Here is an 18,237-nt window from a genome sequence, read left to right as displayed (position 1 = left end):
AAGGCACAGTCCCATCACTCCCTGGCTCTGCTGGCGGCCAAGGAATTTGGCCTGGCAAAAAGAAGGCCGCGCTAACCAGCTGCCCGGCTGAAAGCCTCTGGGGACTGGGAGGGCAGCCATGAGCTTTAGAGCCTGGGATTTGTAAGAGGCCGGCCTAAGGAGCAGTGATAACATCAGCCTTTTGCAGCTCCTCCTTCCTCCTCTGCTGTGCAGCAGCTCCTTCTGCGGAGGATTCGGAACCGGGGACTAGGGGGCATCATTTCAAGGCTCCACTCCTCTACCTGAAGCCCAACCTCACAATTGCACTTCCAGCCATGTGTAATCTCCCCTCCAACTGTCCTGCTCTGCTGTGGGGTGGTAATTCCACCCCCAAATCAGTGGGGAGCCTCCTGCGATGGATGCCCTGGGAGCCCTGTCCCTCTGATCCTGGTCACTGGGCCAGTGGAGAGCGTCCTATGAGACGTGTGCATGGGAGACCCTGTACTCGAGTCATTTCAGGGTAACCTTCTCAGACATTTTTGCAGGGTGCGTGGGTGGTTTTAAGTTATGCCAAATGCAGACTGGTGGTGACCCACTCAATGGACTGACAGCTGCAAAGTGCAGGACACACTCACACACCAAATGAGGCCACCTGCTAATTTTTAAAGTCCACTTGCTTGGCCCAGAATTAAAACAAGGAATGATCACAGTGCATGTGCTAGTGTTGCTACTCATCCCAAACAGGGCGGCATCAGGACAAGCCTCCAGGTAGAGTAGGGCTTGTCAGAGCATCCAGAGGTCTTGCCAGTGGAGATGTTGCGGGAGCTGAAGGAATTACCCCAGTGTTATTCTGGAGATGGTCAGCAGGTCCAGGGGAAGTGCTCTGTGAGAAACAAGCAGCCCTCTAGCCATACCACGCTGAGCTGTGATCCTATCAGTGCTGCCAAACTAGGTGAAGCTTGACTGGATCAGCAGATGGAGGGCCCTGCTCCAAAGAAAGCCCAAGTGCCACAGGGGAGGTGTGGATGACTGATCAGATGCTAATCATTTCTCTGAATCAGTTCTGAACCAATGCCTGAACTGGCCTGCTGGCAGGGGGCTCTGGAGGTGCTGTCTTTCCATGTGAAGTAGCACTGAGGCCTGCTCCTCCCTGAGTGTGTCTGTAGAGATCCCAGGCAAGAGGAGGACGTTAACCCTGGTGTTCTGCCTGAATCCCAACTCGGTTCCCTTTCTTCTTTTTCTTTAGCGTCTACAGAGGCCTGTTGGGCTGGGGCCCTGTTCTGCCAGGGGCCATTTCCTCCTTTCTACCTTCCTGCAATCCCCGAGGCAATTCCAGTGGCATACAGCGGTCATCCCTCCCTGCCCTCAGCTGGGGTGTGGTGCCAAGTGCTATGGCGCACCCCGAGGCAGACAGTGATTCCTACCCATATCGCTTACCAAGCTCACAGAGGGCATGCGGGACTGTTGGGAAGGGTTTTGAGGCCCTTGAGTCAGTGGTGCCAAGGGTGGATATTAAGGGATTTGCAGCTAAGGGCCTGGTAGCGTTCATCTTGAGAGGCTGATGCTATTGTAACCCCGGGCCAGTGCTGGCGAGTGCAGTAATGCAGCGTGTGTGTAGCAGTGCCAAGACAGGAGTGTACCTGGCCACCAGGCCCAGACTGAATCTGTAGGCAGGGTTAATACATGGAGGAGGGCAACATGGACTGGCAGACTGCGTCCCTCCCTTCACCACTTGTTTTCTGGAATAGTCCTGCTTCTTTCAAGTGCATTTGTATGCCACAGGGACAGGGTCGCCCGGGAGGGGGGGGCAAGTGGGGCAATTTGCCCCAGGCCCCGGGCCCCGCAGGGGACCCGCGAGCCCTGGCCTGGCGGCGGTCTGGGTCTTCGGCCGGCATTTTGGCGGTGGGGGGCCCTTCAGTGCTGCCGAAGTCGCGGAGCGACTGAAGGCCCCTCCGCCGCAGAAATGCCGCCGAAGACCCGGACCTCTGCCGGGTGAGTACAAGTGCCGCAGCTGCCCCGCTTTGCCCCAGGCCCCCTGAATCCTCTGGGCGGCCCTGCACAGGGAGAACAAATACCTTTTATCTGACACCCAGCTTCCTGCTCAGGTTTTCCCTTTGTTTCAAAGGAACAAAAGCCACGCTGCATCCCCAGCCAGCTTGTCTTACTCAGGTTCGGGTTGTGATCTATCCCTGGGACTGCCTGAGAAGGATGCCAGAAGTGGATGCCTATGGAGACTGCATTCCCCTCTCTCGCCAGCAGGAGGCAGACTCTTCCAAATCAGGAATGGGATCCACTGGTGGAGTCATGTCTTGGAATGAAGGAGCATGGAGACTAAATTCCCCTGTCCACGAGGAGGGGCTGGTCTTCGATACAAGGCTAGGGAGTGGACCCTGTGGTAAGCGCACATGGGTGAATGCCAGGACTGGCTGAGACTGAGCTCCATTGACGGAGCAGGGTGAGGGTGTGTAATCTGGGACATTGAACTCCCTGTCAGCAGAGGAAGGGGATGTTGAGTGTTGTGTGATCTCATCAGGGCTCTCTGTCGTCTCGATGCTCGGACCGTGCTGTTCTCCTTTTGCCTGTGGAGTGGCCAGGCAGAGACGGCTGTGGAGCGTCAGCCCTTGGGAATAAACACTCCATTCATTCCACAGCTGACCTGCAGGACCCCCTTTCCCAGAGTGCCACCTCTCACGAAACATAGCCCCAACTGTTCCTTCCCCACACCACACGCCTCAGCCTTTCTCACTCCGTCCCTTTGTAAGTAGCCTTAGAAATACAGAAGCCCCATTAGCTCCCCGTCACAAGGGGGTATCTTTAATGGAACAGCTGCTTGGCTCCATCCAGAGGATGGAGATCTGTGATCCTTGTTCACATTCATGGATCTCAGCTGATGTCCCCGCTGGCAGTGCCAGAGCACTGTGGAGGGGAAGCTCACACTGCTGGAAACCCAACCGGCAATGCTGGGGACTGCTGTGAGGAAGCACATGCTGCATGCTGTCATTTCTAGAGCACTGCTCTGTGGTGCTCACAATGCTGATGTCCTTGTGGGGGGTGAGAATTGCCTAGTTAGTGTTTTATTGCTACATCACAGGGCTCGGGGAGTTTAGAATGACTGGAGTTCTGTGTGGGTAGGGATGTACATATGTATGTGCCTGTGTGAGCATGCTGTGTAAGTACTAAGCGTTAGTATTGCTCATGTGTACCCTGGATGAGTGGCTACAGAATTCCCATGCATGTGTCTTCAGGCTGTGTTATTGTTAACTTCTGTGTTAATGAAGCCAAGCCCTGGAGAGAGGGCCACAATGTGTGAGCTGTGTCTGAGCTCAGCTTGGGAATGGCTCTTCCCTCACAGCAGGGCCCACTGGACTCCCTCCCTGCTGTGTGCCTCCCAGATTGTCTCCTCGCCCCTGCTTTTCTCTTGTCCTGGCCATGTGCTTAGTGCCGAGGAGTTCTGTCATGCACGAGGTAGGACACTGGCTTCTCCTGCTCTGCACTCAGCCCTCCGCCACAACACAGCAGTAACTGGGCAACCCAGCAGAGAAAAGGAAAGCACTGAGAAGAAAAAATAGTCTCAGCTGCACACAGGGATTTTCTGGCTCCAAGGGATCCCCCCAGCTCCCGTGCTGGGTTCTGAAGCTGTCTGGGCTTGTCTTCCCTGTAGGGTTAGTTATCCATGGTTGCGCCTGCTCTGGAGCTAGCCTCGCTCAAGGGAGAGCAGCCACACTGCACAACAACCCTGGAGCTGCCCGGTGTCTTTGTAGGAGCTGCGCAGGGAAGCTGCATCCCCACCATGTTAGCTCCAGCATCAGCCACGCTCAGGCTTCAACCTATGCACCCCCTGACGGGCCGCCTAGTCCGAGCTGAAAACACCACCTCACTTGAGCCAGAGATTTGTGTGTGCGGATGGAAGTCAGTTTAGGGGCTGTAACTCCTAGCTATACCTCAATCTAATACTGCAGTAAAGGCAAGCCCTCCGAGTGACATACACGTGGCTGTGCAGTAGACAGATGTGCATGTCTGGAGCACAGAGAGGTCCTTATCAGGGGTATATACAACAGTGCATATGTGATACACTCACAGTTCACTCAAATTGTACAGCTGTACACATCTGGCATGCATACCACTACAGCTGTACATATGTTTTAAAGGCTGAAGTTTGTTTTTATATTTTTAACTGTTTTTAACTGGTTCCGCAGGGAATGCTGTGGCCCCAGTTCGCAATCAAGAGACGATCCCATGACGTGCATCGTGTCAGAGGTGTGCACAGCAAAGAAAAGACTCTGACTACCACTGACAGAACAAGTCCTCCGAGGCCCGTTCAAAGTTGGAATTCGCAACTTCCTCCTCAACTGGGCATCAGGTGAGTGATGCTAAGGTAGCATAATAGCTGAGGGTTTCCTTATTTAAAGGCACCAGGAGTTTTCTGATCAGCTTGTTCTATTGCCAGTAAAAATGTAAAAGGTCATTTCTTACCTTTTGGTGCAAGAACGTTATATTCTGAGTACCATTAAATACTCTCTCGTTTGTAAAGTCTCTTTGGAAACTGCATAGTAAATTATCATGATGTTTAACTCTGTTGCTTGTGCACTGGCGTCTTCAGAGATGAAAGTTCAGCACACAAAATACATGTCCTCCTGTCCCATTGAAGGTGTCTGGCCCTGCTCTGAGATCAGTAATAGCTAACTGCTGCTGCCCAGTCTGTGTAACAGCAGCAGGCACTGCTACAATGTTGGTCGGGTTTGTGGGTATATTGGGCCAGAGACTCTCCTGTTCTGGCCACTTTGCGTTGCTCAGGCAGAATCTGGCTGTAAACGACTATCTGAGAATTCCAGAGCAGGGGAGCTCTCAGATAGTGGACAGTGGTGTAACTGGCTCCTATGCCCACTGATTCCCCCATATTCTGGTGTAGGAACGCTTGGGGACCGTAACCAGCTGGTGTAAGTTAGAGCAGCCCTTAAACTGCTCAGAGTCATACCAGACATCAGGCAGGCTTTACTGGCTACCTGACTGCTCCCCTCCACCCCTGTCCCAAACAGATTTCAGCACAAGAGACAGTTAGACCCCACTGCCTGTTGCTTTGAGGCTTGGTGACGGAAGGCTGTCATGTATAGAATAAAAATATGCAGAAGCTGGAGGAGATTGAGATTTTGGACCAAAATTGCTTGACGGGGGGGCATAATTCTCCTTTCACTTTTACTGGTGTAAATAAGGATTGATTCCACTGAGATCAGGAGAGTTAGACCAGGGTCTGAGTGGACTAAGGGCAAGGAGAACCAAGCTAAGTGTCCCTGTTGCTCGTATTTAAGTGATGAAATTAAACCCACCCTCCGCTGCTTGGCTCCGGATTTCAATATAACTGGCCTATGGATCTGTTCCAAAGCCCCACATTGGTAGAGTGTATATGATCCATGACAATTACGTAGCATGTCTTGGAGTGAGTCCGGTATGGCCAGCTGAGAGGAAGCAACATCGTGCTGGAGAAACTAGAGAATATTGACAGTCCTGTCTAGCAAGTCTTTCTCCTTTGACTGTATTCCTTTACTTTCCCTTTATAATCGGAGCACAGGAACAATGCATGTAACAAGATGGTTACTTAGTCCTGTCATGAGGCAGGGGACTGGACTAGATGGCCTCTCAAGGTCCCTTCCAGTCCTATGATTCTATGGTTTCCAGGCTAAGTAAAATCCTGCTCTTCCTTCCAATGGAACGTTAGCTCCGGATGTTTGACAGTAGCTGAGCACCTGGCCTTCTTGTGTAAATGACACCTCTAAGGTGGGATAAGATGAGCTAAATTCTGCCCTCATATTCATTGGCGTAAATCCAGAGTAACCTGAGTGAAGACAATGGACTTGTACTAGATTTACATGTCACTGTAATTGGAAAGAATCTGGCCCGGTATATGTTGGACTCAGGTTACAGTAGGTCTGATGTGTCCTTTGGCTCGATATTTCCTTCTACAGGGAAGTCTCCAGATGACCATGTGCTTTAAAAATAATTTGTTTATTTCAATATTCATTACAAAATTGCTCATTTTATTATAAATTATCCAATCTACTGTTGTGAAGCAAAATGTATAGAAAGGAAAATACAAAACCAAACACATTAAGGTTTTGTATTAGCTTTAAACAACGTTGCTGCTATTTGAGCTATTCACATGTCTCGTCCCACCCAAAGGCTCCATCTCTGACTCAGTGATTCCTTTGTTATTAGACAGGTGAGGTACAAAATTCCAATCTGGGGCTAATGTGGCAGGAGGGGGAGGATTTGCATTGCTTTTATTGTGTGAATGTGAACAGGATGAGGGAGCCTTCTGACGATAGCTGTGACATTGCTGGAATAGTAATACCTAGCTCTTTTCATCAGTAGATTTCAAAGCGCTTTACAAAAGAGGTAAGCACCAGTATTGTAATTTTTACAGATGGGAAAACTGAGGCACAGATTGGGGAAGTGAGTTGCCCAAGGTCACCCAGCAAGACAATGGCCAAGCCAGCAGGGCCAGGTCTAGGCACCAGCACAGAGGCGGCTCTAGGTACCAGCAAAGCAAGCACGTGCTTGGGGCAGCCCATTTGCAGGGGCGGCAGGGATCCAGCATTGGAGCTGAGAACCAACAGGGGGCCCTGGGAGCTGTAGTTCCTTGGTTAGCTCCCTGCCTATAGAGCCAGCCCTGGAGCAGGGAAAGAACTACATTCCCAGCATTCCCTTGGCCACTACCGACAGGAAACGGCGTGGGAGGGAGTGAGGTAGCTGCGACTTCATGCTGCAGCCTGCTGTGAGTGGAGAGCTGCACTGTGAAGGGTAGGGATACCATATTTTATCATTCAAAAAACAGGACACTCCACGGGGAGGGAGGGTAGCCCCACCCTGCCACCATCCACTCCCTCTGACTGCCCCCCACAGAAACCCCAATCCATCCAACCCCCCCTGCTCCCTGTCCCCTGATCACCTCCTCCCGGGACCCCTGCCCCTAACTGCCCCCCAGGACCCCACTCCCTATCTAAGCCTCCCTTCTCCGTGTCCCCAACTGCCCCCTCCTGAGACCCCCCCAACTTCCCCCCTAGGACTCCACCCCCTACCTGTCCCCTGACAGACCCCTGGGACTCCCATGCCTATCCAACCGCTGCTTGTCCCCTGACTGCCCCCCCTGAACTCCTGACCCATCTAACCCACCCTTCTCCCTGCCCCTGACTGCCCCCCGAACCTCTGCCCCATCCAACTCCCCCTGCTCCCTGTCCCTTGACTGCCCCCCCAGCCCTTCTCCGACCCCCCAGCCCCCTTACCGTGCCACTCAGACCAGCGTGTCTGGCTCCGTGCAGCACCAGACATGCTGCTGCATACATGCTGCCGTGCTCCCCCGTGGCGCCACAGCCGCCACCTCCCCCAGAACGCTGCCGGCGTGGTGTGCTGAGGCTGCATGGGGGAGGGGAGCAGGGAAGGGGTTCTGGCTGATGGAGGCCCTGATGCGAGCGGCTCAATCTGGCCCAGCCATCGATTTGAGGCTGCAGGAGAGGGGCTCTGGCTGATGGAGGCCCCATGTGAGTGGCTCAATCCAGCCAAGCCGCCCTGTCAGCCATGCCGTGCTCTGCATTGGGAGAGAAATCCCAGATCTTTTGAGTGTTTTACAAATTCCTCCTGGATGGCTATTTAAAACCCCCAAAGCCGGACATGTCCGTGAAAATACGGACGTATGATAACCCTAGTAGTATGCCCAAGGAGTAGGCTTTGGCCCAGATATCCCCTTCAGAAGACTTCCCCAGACTGGATTAGGGATACTGCTGACACCTCACCTTGCAGTCCCTAAAGAAGGAAGTGGGTGGATTAAATGGACAGTGCCCCTCTCTATCTGAAGCCTAGCAAGGGAAGTACGTGGATCCCACCAGAAGTTAAAATGATAAGTAAGGGACGGGAAGCTCTGGACCTGGGCAGCTTTAGATACAGTACCAGGCACGTAGGAGGATTTCCACTTCTGAGCCATGGAAGCAGAAATTGACTTTTCCTTTCCAGATTTAGCTAATATTCAGAAAGGGAATCTAGCACCTGTCTTCCAGATTTGAACATCTCAAAATTCAGGAGTGCTCAAGCTCAATTTGGGCAGCTGTTACTTCATTTCTCCCAAATCAAATATATTGATCCACTGTAATTTGCTATAGAAAAAGTAGGATAAAATTGAGCAAGAAATGCTTCCCAGTGGTTTTTAGGACTGGAATTGCTATTTTCAACAGCCATTGCCTTTGTTTGTTTGTTTAAAAGGAAGACAGTGATATTGCATTGGCAAATTCCCCATAGAAAGAAAGAGTGGAACAAAAGAATAATAAAGGCACCTCAACTTTTCCTCATTTATGTAGGACAGTCTTATAATATGCACCCAGATATCCTCCAATCACACAAGCTGAAAATTGTTCCACTTTACTGCAGTTCTGTAACCATATGGGAACCAATCCTGTCTGTGTTCTGTGCACATCCAAAATTCCTGCTGAATGACCTGCCCTGGGAGCGAGTTACCAGTGACCCAGGGCTGCGGCAGAAGGAGGGTGCAAGTGGGGGAGGGGGGGAGACCCCAGGGCTGGGGCAGCAGGAGGTGTGTGTGTGGGGCAAAGGTGAGGGGGAAGGGCGGAGCCCAGAGCTGGGGCAGCAGGGGGTGGTGTGGGGGGGGAGACCCCAGGGCTGGGGCAGCAGGAGGTGTGTGTGTGGGGCAAAGGTGAGGGGGAAGGGCGGAGCCCAGAGCTGGGGCAGCAGGGGGTGGTGGGGGGGGGGAGAGCCCAGGGCTGGGGCAGCAGGAGGTGTGTGTGTGGGGCAATGGTGAGGGGGAAGGGCGGAGCCCAGAGCTGGGGCAGCAGCGGTGGTGGTGTGGGGGAGAGCCCAGGGCTGGGGCAGCAGGGGGGAGCGGCAAGGAGCCCAGGGCTGGGATGGGGGGCAGCCAAAATTTTTTTTGCTTGGGGCGGCAAAAAACCTAGAGCCGGCCCTGCTTCAGCGGCAATTCGGCAGTGGGTCCCTCAGTCCCTCTCAGAGGGAAGGACCTGCCGCCGAAGAATGAAGCGGCGGCGGTAGAGCTGCCACCGAAGTGCCGCTGATCGTGCCTTTTTTTTTCTTCTGCCACTTGGGGAGGCAGAAACGCTGGAGCTGCCCCTGCAAGCCAGAAATAGAAGCCAGGTCTCCTTAGTCCCAGTCCAGTGCCCTCTTCGCTAGGCCATACTGCTTCCCTACAGCACAAGGCGTTTGCAGATCAGGGCTGAGGTGTATTGGCAGAGCTCTGTGGGGTTCTGATAATGGACAAATGTGCTGATAAAAATCTAGATGTGGGAGTGTAGGAAGAGCTGTGTGGACGTCTAGGAGTGTCTCCCATTGGGATGGGAGTGTATTAGCAGTGATGCACCTGGAGTTTTGACTGGAATGGCAGGGTTGCTGCTGGACAGAAATGAGATGCATTGGTAAAACTGCATGCAGACCTGGCCAGAACTGGAACAAAGGTATTTGGACTGGCAGATCTGTGTGTGAGAAGCCTGCGCTACCCTGCTCCGGTCAGTGCTTTCAGTCTTACTTTCTTGAGTGCTAAGTTTCTAGTGTCATGCAGGGAGCATGCATCGTCAAACGAGGAGGAAGAGAACTTGAAATGTGTCTTTGCCTCCCTCTTCCTCCCGCTGGAATGAAACCTAGCCCTCAACTCCATTGCAGTTCATTACAGCCCTTCATGTCCTACAGCACAAGAGCCGTCTCAGAGATAAGGTATTGGTTATTATAGAAACGCTGAGGCCAGATTTTCAAAAGGGTGCATGCTACACTGCGCATACATTTCTAAGCTTGCAAATAGCAATGTATGCATGCTCTGATTCGCCTGTGCACAAGGGTAGCTGTGCACACAAAGCAGGGTTTACACACACACACTGGAGTTTAGGATCTGGAGTCCGACGTGCAATTTAGCACCCACAGTTCTAAAAATTCGTCCCTGTACATAAACAGTAAACTTCAGCATCAGCAAAATAAACGTCTCATCTTTGTGTTGACACTAGATCTAATATAACAGGAACACCCCTGGGGTCCCAGGACCAAACAGTCAATTTGGAAGGAACAATAAACGTACATTTAAATTAAGGCCAAGTTCTACTGTGAGTTAGAATTGTGTACATTGGCTTTAGTGGAGTTACACCAGATTTACCGCATTCTCAATGAGAGATGAGATTCTCAGCTGTAGCAATACAAAGGACTATTACTGGGTCAGAGCCTGAGCTCATAACTTAGTTTTTCCTCTGTCTTTACTCAGGTTAATTTCCATTGATGTCAATGGGAATTCTACCTGAGTAAAAACTGAGCAAGACCCAGGATTTGACCCATTCTTTCCAAATGTTGTTCTAGAACTAGCTGGGCTGAGAACAGGTCTGGAGGGCATCCCCTCTGGAGAGTATCAGAATGTTTGTTTAGAAAATATGATGATGTGATCCACCTGTTGTGGGTACTTCTGCTGGAGTGTCCTTATAACGCAGGGGTTGGCAACCTTTCAGAAGTGGTGTGCCGAGTCTTCATCTATTCATTCTAATTTAAGGTTTCGTGTGCCGGTAATACATGTTAACGTTTTAGAAGGTCTCTTTCTATAAGTCTATAATATATAACTAAACTATTATTGTATGTAAAATAAATAAGGTTTTTAAAATGTTTAAGAAGCTTCATTTAAAATTAAATTAAAATGCAGAGCCCCCCGGACCGGTGGCCAGGACCCTGGCAGTGTGAGTGCCACTGAAAATCAGCTCGTGTGCCGCGTTTGGCATGCGTGCCATAGGTTGCCTACCCCTGTTATAACAGATCTAATTCTTCTCTCACATGTATTTCCTTTGACTTCTGTGGGGTTATTCCTGATTTACACTGATGTAAGGGAGAGCAGAATCAGGTCCGATATAGCACAGGACCAGATCCCCAGCTGGTGAAATTCAGTGGAGCTCTGCTGAGTTAACACCAGCTGAGGATCAGATCCTGTATATTTGTCATCTGTTTCATAAAATATATTCCACACACCAACAGACGTCTCAGATAGTGGCAACCTGATAGACCCTAATCACTGCAACCATGCTCCAGTTTTGTAATCTGTTACATTCCTTCTACCTGTTGTGCAATATGGTAAATGACTGTTCAGTCCATCTGATGCAACACATGACAAATATTCAGAGAAAAAGAGATTGCTTTTCCAAATGGGTGGGGACAATTTAAATTCCCTTGGCTTTGGCAGTGGAGATTTTCTGATCGTAAGGGCCAGTGCCTCAGCCCACCTAGCCCTGCAGAATTTGGAGGGCTCTGTGACCACCCTGATTGAATGCAAATTGCTCTTAATCTTGCCTTGTGTGCCAGAGCTTCAAAAACACCCTGGTGGAAAGCTCACCTCCCACCAGCCTCACTGAAATGGTTATGTGCAGACACTCCTGTGCTTGGGCTGAGTGAGATGGGCCAGCCAGGACCTACTGTCCTATGATTTATTGATATCTGTAACTCTTTCCCAGTGCAGAGGAGCTATTGAGGTGGCCAAATATCTGCCTGGAAAGGATTCACTGGGGGCACACTGTATTCCCACAACCTTCCCCTGCCCCCCCGTCCCATTACACTGCACAGTTAATTCACCCACAGGAGTTATCTGGCTTTCAAACGTCCTTTCCCTCCCCCCTTCCATCCCACCCAAACAACTGGGAGACGTGGGATGTCAGGATATTTATTCCCTTCAGAGAGATTCCCTGCTGTCATACCAGTGAGACTCTGGAACCATCTGGGGGACCCTGCATCCCCAGGAGTCCTCTTGTGTAAATGGGATTGCCTCCTGCTTGTCAGGGAGGAGGAGGAGGAAGAGGCAGGATGACTCAATAACAATCCAGGAGGTCAAGGAGCTCTATTTGGAGACAGTCTTGCCTTTTAGCCTCTCGGCCCAGCGTTCAGACCCAGTACTGGTTATTTTTTAAAGCAGGGTTGGATGTCCTGCAGTACTGAAGTAGCTCGGGTTCCTGCTGCCCTCCTGGCCCTTTGCCCATGGGCCCCGATTCTTTGGCCTCCAGAGGGTTCACAGTCGTTAAAGGAATGGCTTGGTTCGGGTCAGTCTTGCGGAAGGTTTCCTGGTCGACCACTGCTCCATTCTTGGGTTTGGAAGTTGTCCCCTGGACGTTGTGCTTCCCGGTCTTGTTGCGTTTGTGGAGATAAAAGATCAGGGGAAGGATTAATGCCAGGAGGAGGAGGATCAGGCAGATTGGGATGATCACGCTGAACATGTTGGCTTCGATGAAGCTGAGGAATGTGCCTCCCTCCAAGGGAGAGGGGCTTGTGGTGGCTTCATGGCCCCCCGTGGCTGTTGGAAGCATGTTGTGCTTGCTAGTGTTGTGGCTCAGATGGTCAGAGCCCTGGGGCTGGGTGGCCAGTGTTTCTGAGGAGGGGCTCACCTCTTGGGGCGTTTGCCTGTCACTCGTCTCTGGGAGGTGGGGGGCTCTGAGCAGCGGGGTTCCATATGGCATGGATGAGTTGTACGGCTCTGTGCTATACCCCAGAAATTCCAGGGCAGGTGGCACCCCATCAGCTGCAAGCTCGAACAGAAAGCTGTCATTCAACAAGTGATGGCCAGCATCTTCCATTTCCAGAACTTGCAGCCCGACCAGCCCCTGCTCGAGGTCGTGTTGGGTGAAGGTATCAATGGACGCATGCTGACTCTCTTTGTCTCCTGAGACTTTCACAAAATGGCTGCCCTGGGGGGCTCTGAGGATTGTAAAAGCTGGGATGCTGTTTGTCTTGTTGGCCAGCTCACTGGCATCAAGGACCCTGGTGTTCAGAAGGGTGGTGGTTCCCCTCGGCCACCGAATCCCCTGCCATGTCCTGACCAAGGCCTTGACTGTCACATTCACTCCCCCTGAAGTGTTTACTCCTTTGGACATTGAGAGGAACTGGAATTCATCTTTGGCGGAAGTGAAATCTGTGAAAGTAAAAGTCACTTCACCATTGTCCACTTGCTTCTGGGAAAAGCTTCTCGCTGGGCTTTGATTGACCCTCAACTGGCCAAATTTTGGATCCCTGGTGATTGTGTAATGGACCTCTTGTTCCCCTGGGTGTGATGCCCCCAGGAGGTGCTCTCGGGACAGCGATGCAATGTTTAGGCCCTGGGGTATTTCCAGGGGTATCTGGCTCATCACTGTGGTTACTTCAGGCAGAACCTCAATCTCTAGAGAAGTGAAGATGGGTGGATTATGCCCATCAGAGATGCTGAACTCTAAGGACCCAGGAGAACCACTCCCGTTGGTGATGAACATTAGGTGCCCAGCATTGATGTCTGCTTGAGTGAACTGACTGATAGGCACCTGTTTGTTGTGTGTGTTGGCCAGGAAGCCATTGGATGGCCCCTTGAGGATTCTGTATTCAACCTCTTCAGGGGAACTGTCAGGATCTACTATATCCAAGTGATCCTGGGAGAGCACTGCCAAGGAGCCTTGGAGAACCTGCAGAGCATGGCCTTGCTTTGTGAGGCGAGGTGGTTTCTCATTGATCTCGCTCGCTGTTATGTTGAATGCTTCAGAAATGACCAAGCCCCCTCCTTCCTGTGGAGGCCGAGTAGACTCCATAGCCCTAGGCCGCAGCCAAGCCTTAAATCTGAAATTATCTTCCCAGGTCCCAGACCCATGGTGAGCATATTGCAGGTTACCCATGACCACATCAGACTGCAGGAAGTAGGGATGCTCTTTGCTGATGGGTACGTCCGCAACAGAAAGGTGCCCAAGGGTGGGCAGCTCCGTAACTAGGAACACTACATCATAGGATGCCCGCTTGGACTCTGGAACTTTGGTCAACAGGTTGGAAGCATCCAGCACTGAGGTGTCAATTTGCGCTTTTTGAGTTTCCAGGATCCTGAGGCCTGGAAGAAGAGAGAACACAATCCCGTGACTGTCTTGATGACAACAGCTCTCAGCCCGGAGGAACCAGAAAGGGTGAAGTGGTGGGGGGCGGGGTAGAAGGGCTGGGAGAGAGAGACGGTGGAGCTAAAATAGAGCATGCTATGGAGAGAGAGGAGGAGAGCTCAAGGAAGGGAGGTACAAAGGAAAGCTGGAGGCAGGGGAAGGAGAACAAATGCAATGTATCACAATAGTTCTGTTGGAGAACAGGAGGAAAGGAAAGGAATTGAGGAAGTTGAGAGGTACAGAAGGAAGAGGGAAGCCACAGCAAAGGAAGGACTGAGAGAAGAGAAGTACACCTCTACCCCAATAGAATGTGACCCGATATAACATGAATTCGGATATAATGCGGTAAAGCAGCGGGGAGCCCCGGGCTCTTTAAAGCGCCACCTGAGCCCCGCTGCTTTACCACGTTATACCCGAATTTGTGTGGAGCCCCGGGCCCTTTAAATCACTGCCTGAGCCAGCCAGGCTCGGGCGATGATTTAAAGGGCCAGAGGCTCTGGCCGCTTTGGGGAGCCCCAGGCCCTTTAAATCCCCACCTGAGCCCTGCAGCCAGGGCTCAGGGCTCCCCGCAGTGGCTGGAGCACCGGGCCCTTTAAATCACCGCCAGGGAAGCCGGTCCAGTCTGGCACGCTGTACTGGACCAAACCCGATATAACGCGGTCTCACCTATAAGGCGGTGAGATTTTTTGGCTCCTGAGGACCGCGTTATATTGGGGTAGAGGTGTATGAGAGTCCTTGCTGCAGAAGGGCCCTGATTCAGGAAATCATTTAAGCACTTGTTTAGCTCCCATTGTGCTGAAGTGCTGTCCGGCATGGGGTTGCTTTCCTGAACTGGGATCTCAGTGTGGAGATTCAGAATGGCTGTTCCTACAGCTCTGTGTCCCTTGCTTCCTGGATGACATTGTCTGCACCCTCCCTCCCCTTAGCCACAGCCTCCCTCGTCTGTTCATGGAGCCAGTGCAGCTTTGTTCCCAACAGCCCCATGGCTCTTTTACCTTGGTTTCTCCACAGCTTCGTTGAGGGTTGGGGACAGCTTGCCTCGAACGAGACCAGCACTCCAAGGACGTATGAATCGGTTACTGTGGGCGGGGAGGAGACTCGGAAGTGAAAAGCATCCTGGGTAAACCAGAATGGCTGCTGAGGCATGTCATGCTGGTAAAAAATTATTCCACTATCCACCTGGTTTGAAACAAAAAGCAAACACCCTTTTAATCATAGCAAAATAAAACAAGAAATAATACCCAATACTGTTTCCTGGACAGGATCCTGCAGCCAGCCAGCATGCAGAACTGCCACTGAATTCAGCAAGAGATCTGCCCATCTGTTTTATTTATAGATTGCCAATCACTGCGGTATCATTATCAGTGTTGTACAGGTGGGGAAACTGAGGCACAGCGACTGCTCTGAGTCATATGGTGAGTTGATGGGAGAGAAGGGAGTAGGACCCAGAATTCCTCACGCCTAGCTCTCTGCTCTAACCACTGGGTCATGCTGCCTCCGAGTGCCCCTCTTGGTGCCCAACACAAAAGAATGGGAGAATCAAGCTCTCTGTTATGCTGAAAGGTGCTAGTGGCTGCCACTGGGCGGGTGTTTCAGATCCTAAAGCCAATGGGGTGCCAAGCACCCTCTTTCAGGCCTAAACGAGGGAGCAATAAAAGCCTTTTTATTTAATAAAAACAGCTACAGATGATGGTGTGGGGGACGACTGTCCAAGGCAGTGGCCTCATGGCAGGTCAGAGCTAAGCCGTGAGCACTGAAGGCTTTCCCTGGTGCAAGTGCAGGAGTTAAGCTATTGGTTGCAAGCAGTGTGTGCTGGAGGCAGAAAGCCAGGAGAATGAGCTGTGTGTGTGATCTGCAAAGGAACAGAGCTTCTTGGGCACAGAGCTTGCCAGAAGAGCACACATGGGGATTTCTGAGCCAGGAAACTGCCTGCTTTGTTTCTTTATGCTCAGGGAAAAAGGCCTGTGTGTACATAGTAAATACACAAGATTATATCTAGAATATAACTGACTTGTATCGCTGATTTCTTGTCCTAATGGAAACAACACTGCAAGACCCCGAATTTTGGCTACCCGTTCAGGCCACAGGGGCAACGCTTCTGTTTGCATGATGGGCACAAGCAGTGCTGAAGGGGCCCTCAGTCTGCATTGGGCTGAGAATAGAGGGATGTGGGCAGGAGCAGAGCAGAAGGGCAAAGGATTGGAGCCAACACTGAGATAGGAGTAGCTTAAAACAATGAGTAATAGTGGTTCTGAGCATTGGTCTAGCATTGGTAAGATGCTGGCCTGGGTATTAGGGTTCTATTCCTGATTCTGCCACAGACGTGCTGGGTGATCTTGGGTATGTCACCTCCCTGCTTGTCTGTCTTGTTTATTTAGATTGTAAGTGCTTTAGGGCTAGGAGTGTCTCTCACAATGTCTGTACAACGCCTAACATAATGGGACCGGGATCTCAGGTGTATGTATAAAAATGATGTTGTCGGGAGATGGTGAAAGACAAGACTGATTCTTCTCCCAGTTCTTTACTTGCTGGGCTGAGACTGGCTACTATGGAGGGATATGGGAAGCACAGAACTGGAGAGATCTTCATTCTGAAGTGGGCTGAGAATAGCTCATGTGGGAAGATATGGGAAACATTCATAGTTCTACTAGCAAAAGAAACTGTGACTTGAAAGCTGTAGCTGTTTAAAGCAGGGTTAAATTAGAGTGAGAAGCCTCCCTTAAATGCAATTCTCCAGAACTAGGCAGGCAGAATTGTATATGCAAAAATATATGCCTAGTTTGTATGTGCAGTCACACAGATTTTTTGCCTAAATCAGCTAATTGTGGATACAAATGGTCGATTACACAATCCTGATTTGCATGTGCAGCCACAATCAATGTGTGCACAATTCAGATGTGCAATTGTACTTCTGTATGTGCCTGGCTACGTGTGCCTTATTTGGATAGCAGGCCTTTCCTGGCTTGCACTGTAAAAATTATTAAAGTACCCTCTGCCCTCTCTTTAATCTAGATGTCTCCACGTTTGCACCCCCCTCACTCTGTTGAAGGCAGCAGTAGATTTCTGGAGGGGGAGAGATCCCTAATTTGAAACCCCATCAGAGGTGACCCAGTTTGAACAGTCCATCCGCCTGTTCACATGTTGCTGGGGACACTGGGGCCATCATCTGCTACAGACTTTCTGGAGTGTGATGTCAAGGGAGCTGTGGCAACTGCATGCGTTGCTGTGGTAACCCGGTGAATATTTCATTGGCTGGCGATGGCAGAAGAGTTCAGCGCCTATCTGATGGGATAGTGTTTACAGCCCTGATGCTTGCTGGGACTGTCCAAGGGGGTGGGGATTAAAAAGAGGATAAGAAACGAAAAACAAAATGTGGTTTGAGTTCTGTGCTGGGGATCTCGGGGGAAGTCTGAATCAGAGCAGTGCTGGGTGAGAGGTGCAGTGTTCTCCTGCGTATTTGCTCTTTCTTCTGTTGTGACAGATGTGGTTGGGTGCTGAGCCCTCAGAGAACAGAACAGAATAGTAGTAATACTCTGTGCTTGTATAGCACCTTTCATCCAAGAATCTCAAAGCACATTACAAGGTGGGTGAGTATCACTGTCCCAATATTACCAAAGGTCACAGAGGGGTGAAGTGACCTGCCCAACAACTCAATGGCATTGCTGAGAATAGATCCCAACTTCCTGCTTTAATCACTAGATCATGCTGTCTCAGTGGGCAAACTGAAATCAAATCATGGCTACCAAAGTTTAGAAGCTACTCAGGAATGCTGAATCCTTCATGGAAAGTTCCTAGAGAGAACAATCAGGCCACATTTCGATAGACTGTCCAGGCCAGCTTTTTGAATTTCTGTAGTGGGGGTAAAATTCTCTGTTACATTCAAAAGGGTTTGAGAGTCATTTCTGTAGAATCCTATTAGTGCATTTACTATAGCATTTTGTAAGACTTTTCCGTAAGAGAGGGGTGTGTGTGTTGAGTTAGAATGGCAATGGTAGAAAAAGAGAGAGAAAAGAAGGAAAAGAAAGGCAGAATGAGAAAGACGAGAGAGGAGGTGAAAGAGACGAACAGCCTGCAAACTGCAATGTAATCTATAATCTGAGAAATATACCGGATCCCATCTGTCCCTCCATGGAAGGAAAGGCAGCAGGTGAGTGTGCTCAGTCTAAGCATGCCTGATCTTACAGCCTGCTCTGCAAAATAATGTAGTAGCACACAGGAAATGCTAATGCCAGGAGGAGTGGGGAGAGCCAAATTCTGAATTGGTTGCTTGCTATTAAACACAGGGTTCCAGAATTCCAAGATTCCTATGGCAGACCCGAGGGGGTTTCAGGCCCCAGGTTATAGTCAAAGCTGCCAG

At 50.8% G+C, this 18,237-nt stretch overlaps 1 protein-coding gene and 1 long non-coding RNA gene across 4 annotated transcripts in view; one reads left to right on the top strand and one right to left on the bottom strand.

The window, feature by feature from the left end:
* Positions 1-2,256: 2,256 nt before the first annotated feature.
* LOC123343659 overlaps positions 2,257-18,237 on the top strand; it is a 51,273-nt gene continuing 35,292 nt past the window's right edge. Inside the window, exons 1-2 of the long non-coding RNA XR_006572308.1 lie at positions 2,257-2,374; positions 4,176-4,339. This is a non-coding gene — a long non-coding RNA (uncharacterized LOC123343659). The remainder of the gene's footprint in view (positions 2,375-4,175; positions 4,340-18,237) is intronic.
* Positions 7,211-18,237, bottom strand: part of CSPG4 (chondroitin sulfate proteoglycan 4) — an 82,915-nt gene continuing 71,888 nt past the window's right edge. Inside the window, exons 9-11 of one of the 3 annotated variants that reach the window (XR_006572306.1) lie at positions 14,876-15,059; positions 11,700-13,837; positions 7,211-7,558 (exon numbers count right to left, since the gene is read on the bottom strand). Coding sequence is in view for 1 of the 3 variants with exons in the window: in XM_044978891.1 (XP_044834826.1) it covers positions 11,883-13,837; positions 14,876-15,059 (2,139 nt within the window). In the remaining 2 variants the exon portion in view is untranslated. Of the gene's footprint in view, positions 7,559-10,657; positions 13,838-14,875; positions 15,060-18,237 lie in introns of those variants that run through there. The other 2 variants (XM_044978891.1, XR_006572307.1) reach the window with 2 other exon arrangements.

Source organism: Mauremys mutica, chromosome 11 (assembly GCF_020497125.1).
Source record: "Mauremys mutica isolate MM-2020 ecotype Southern chromosome 11, ASM2049712v1, whole genome shotgun sequence".
NCBI lineage: Eukaryota > Metazoa > Chordata > Testudines > Geoemydidae > Mauremys > Mauremys mutica.
This window is presented reverse-complemented; position numbering and strand designations above follow the sequence as displayed.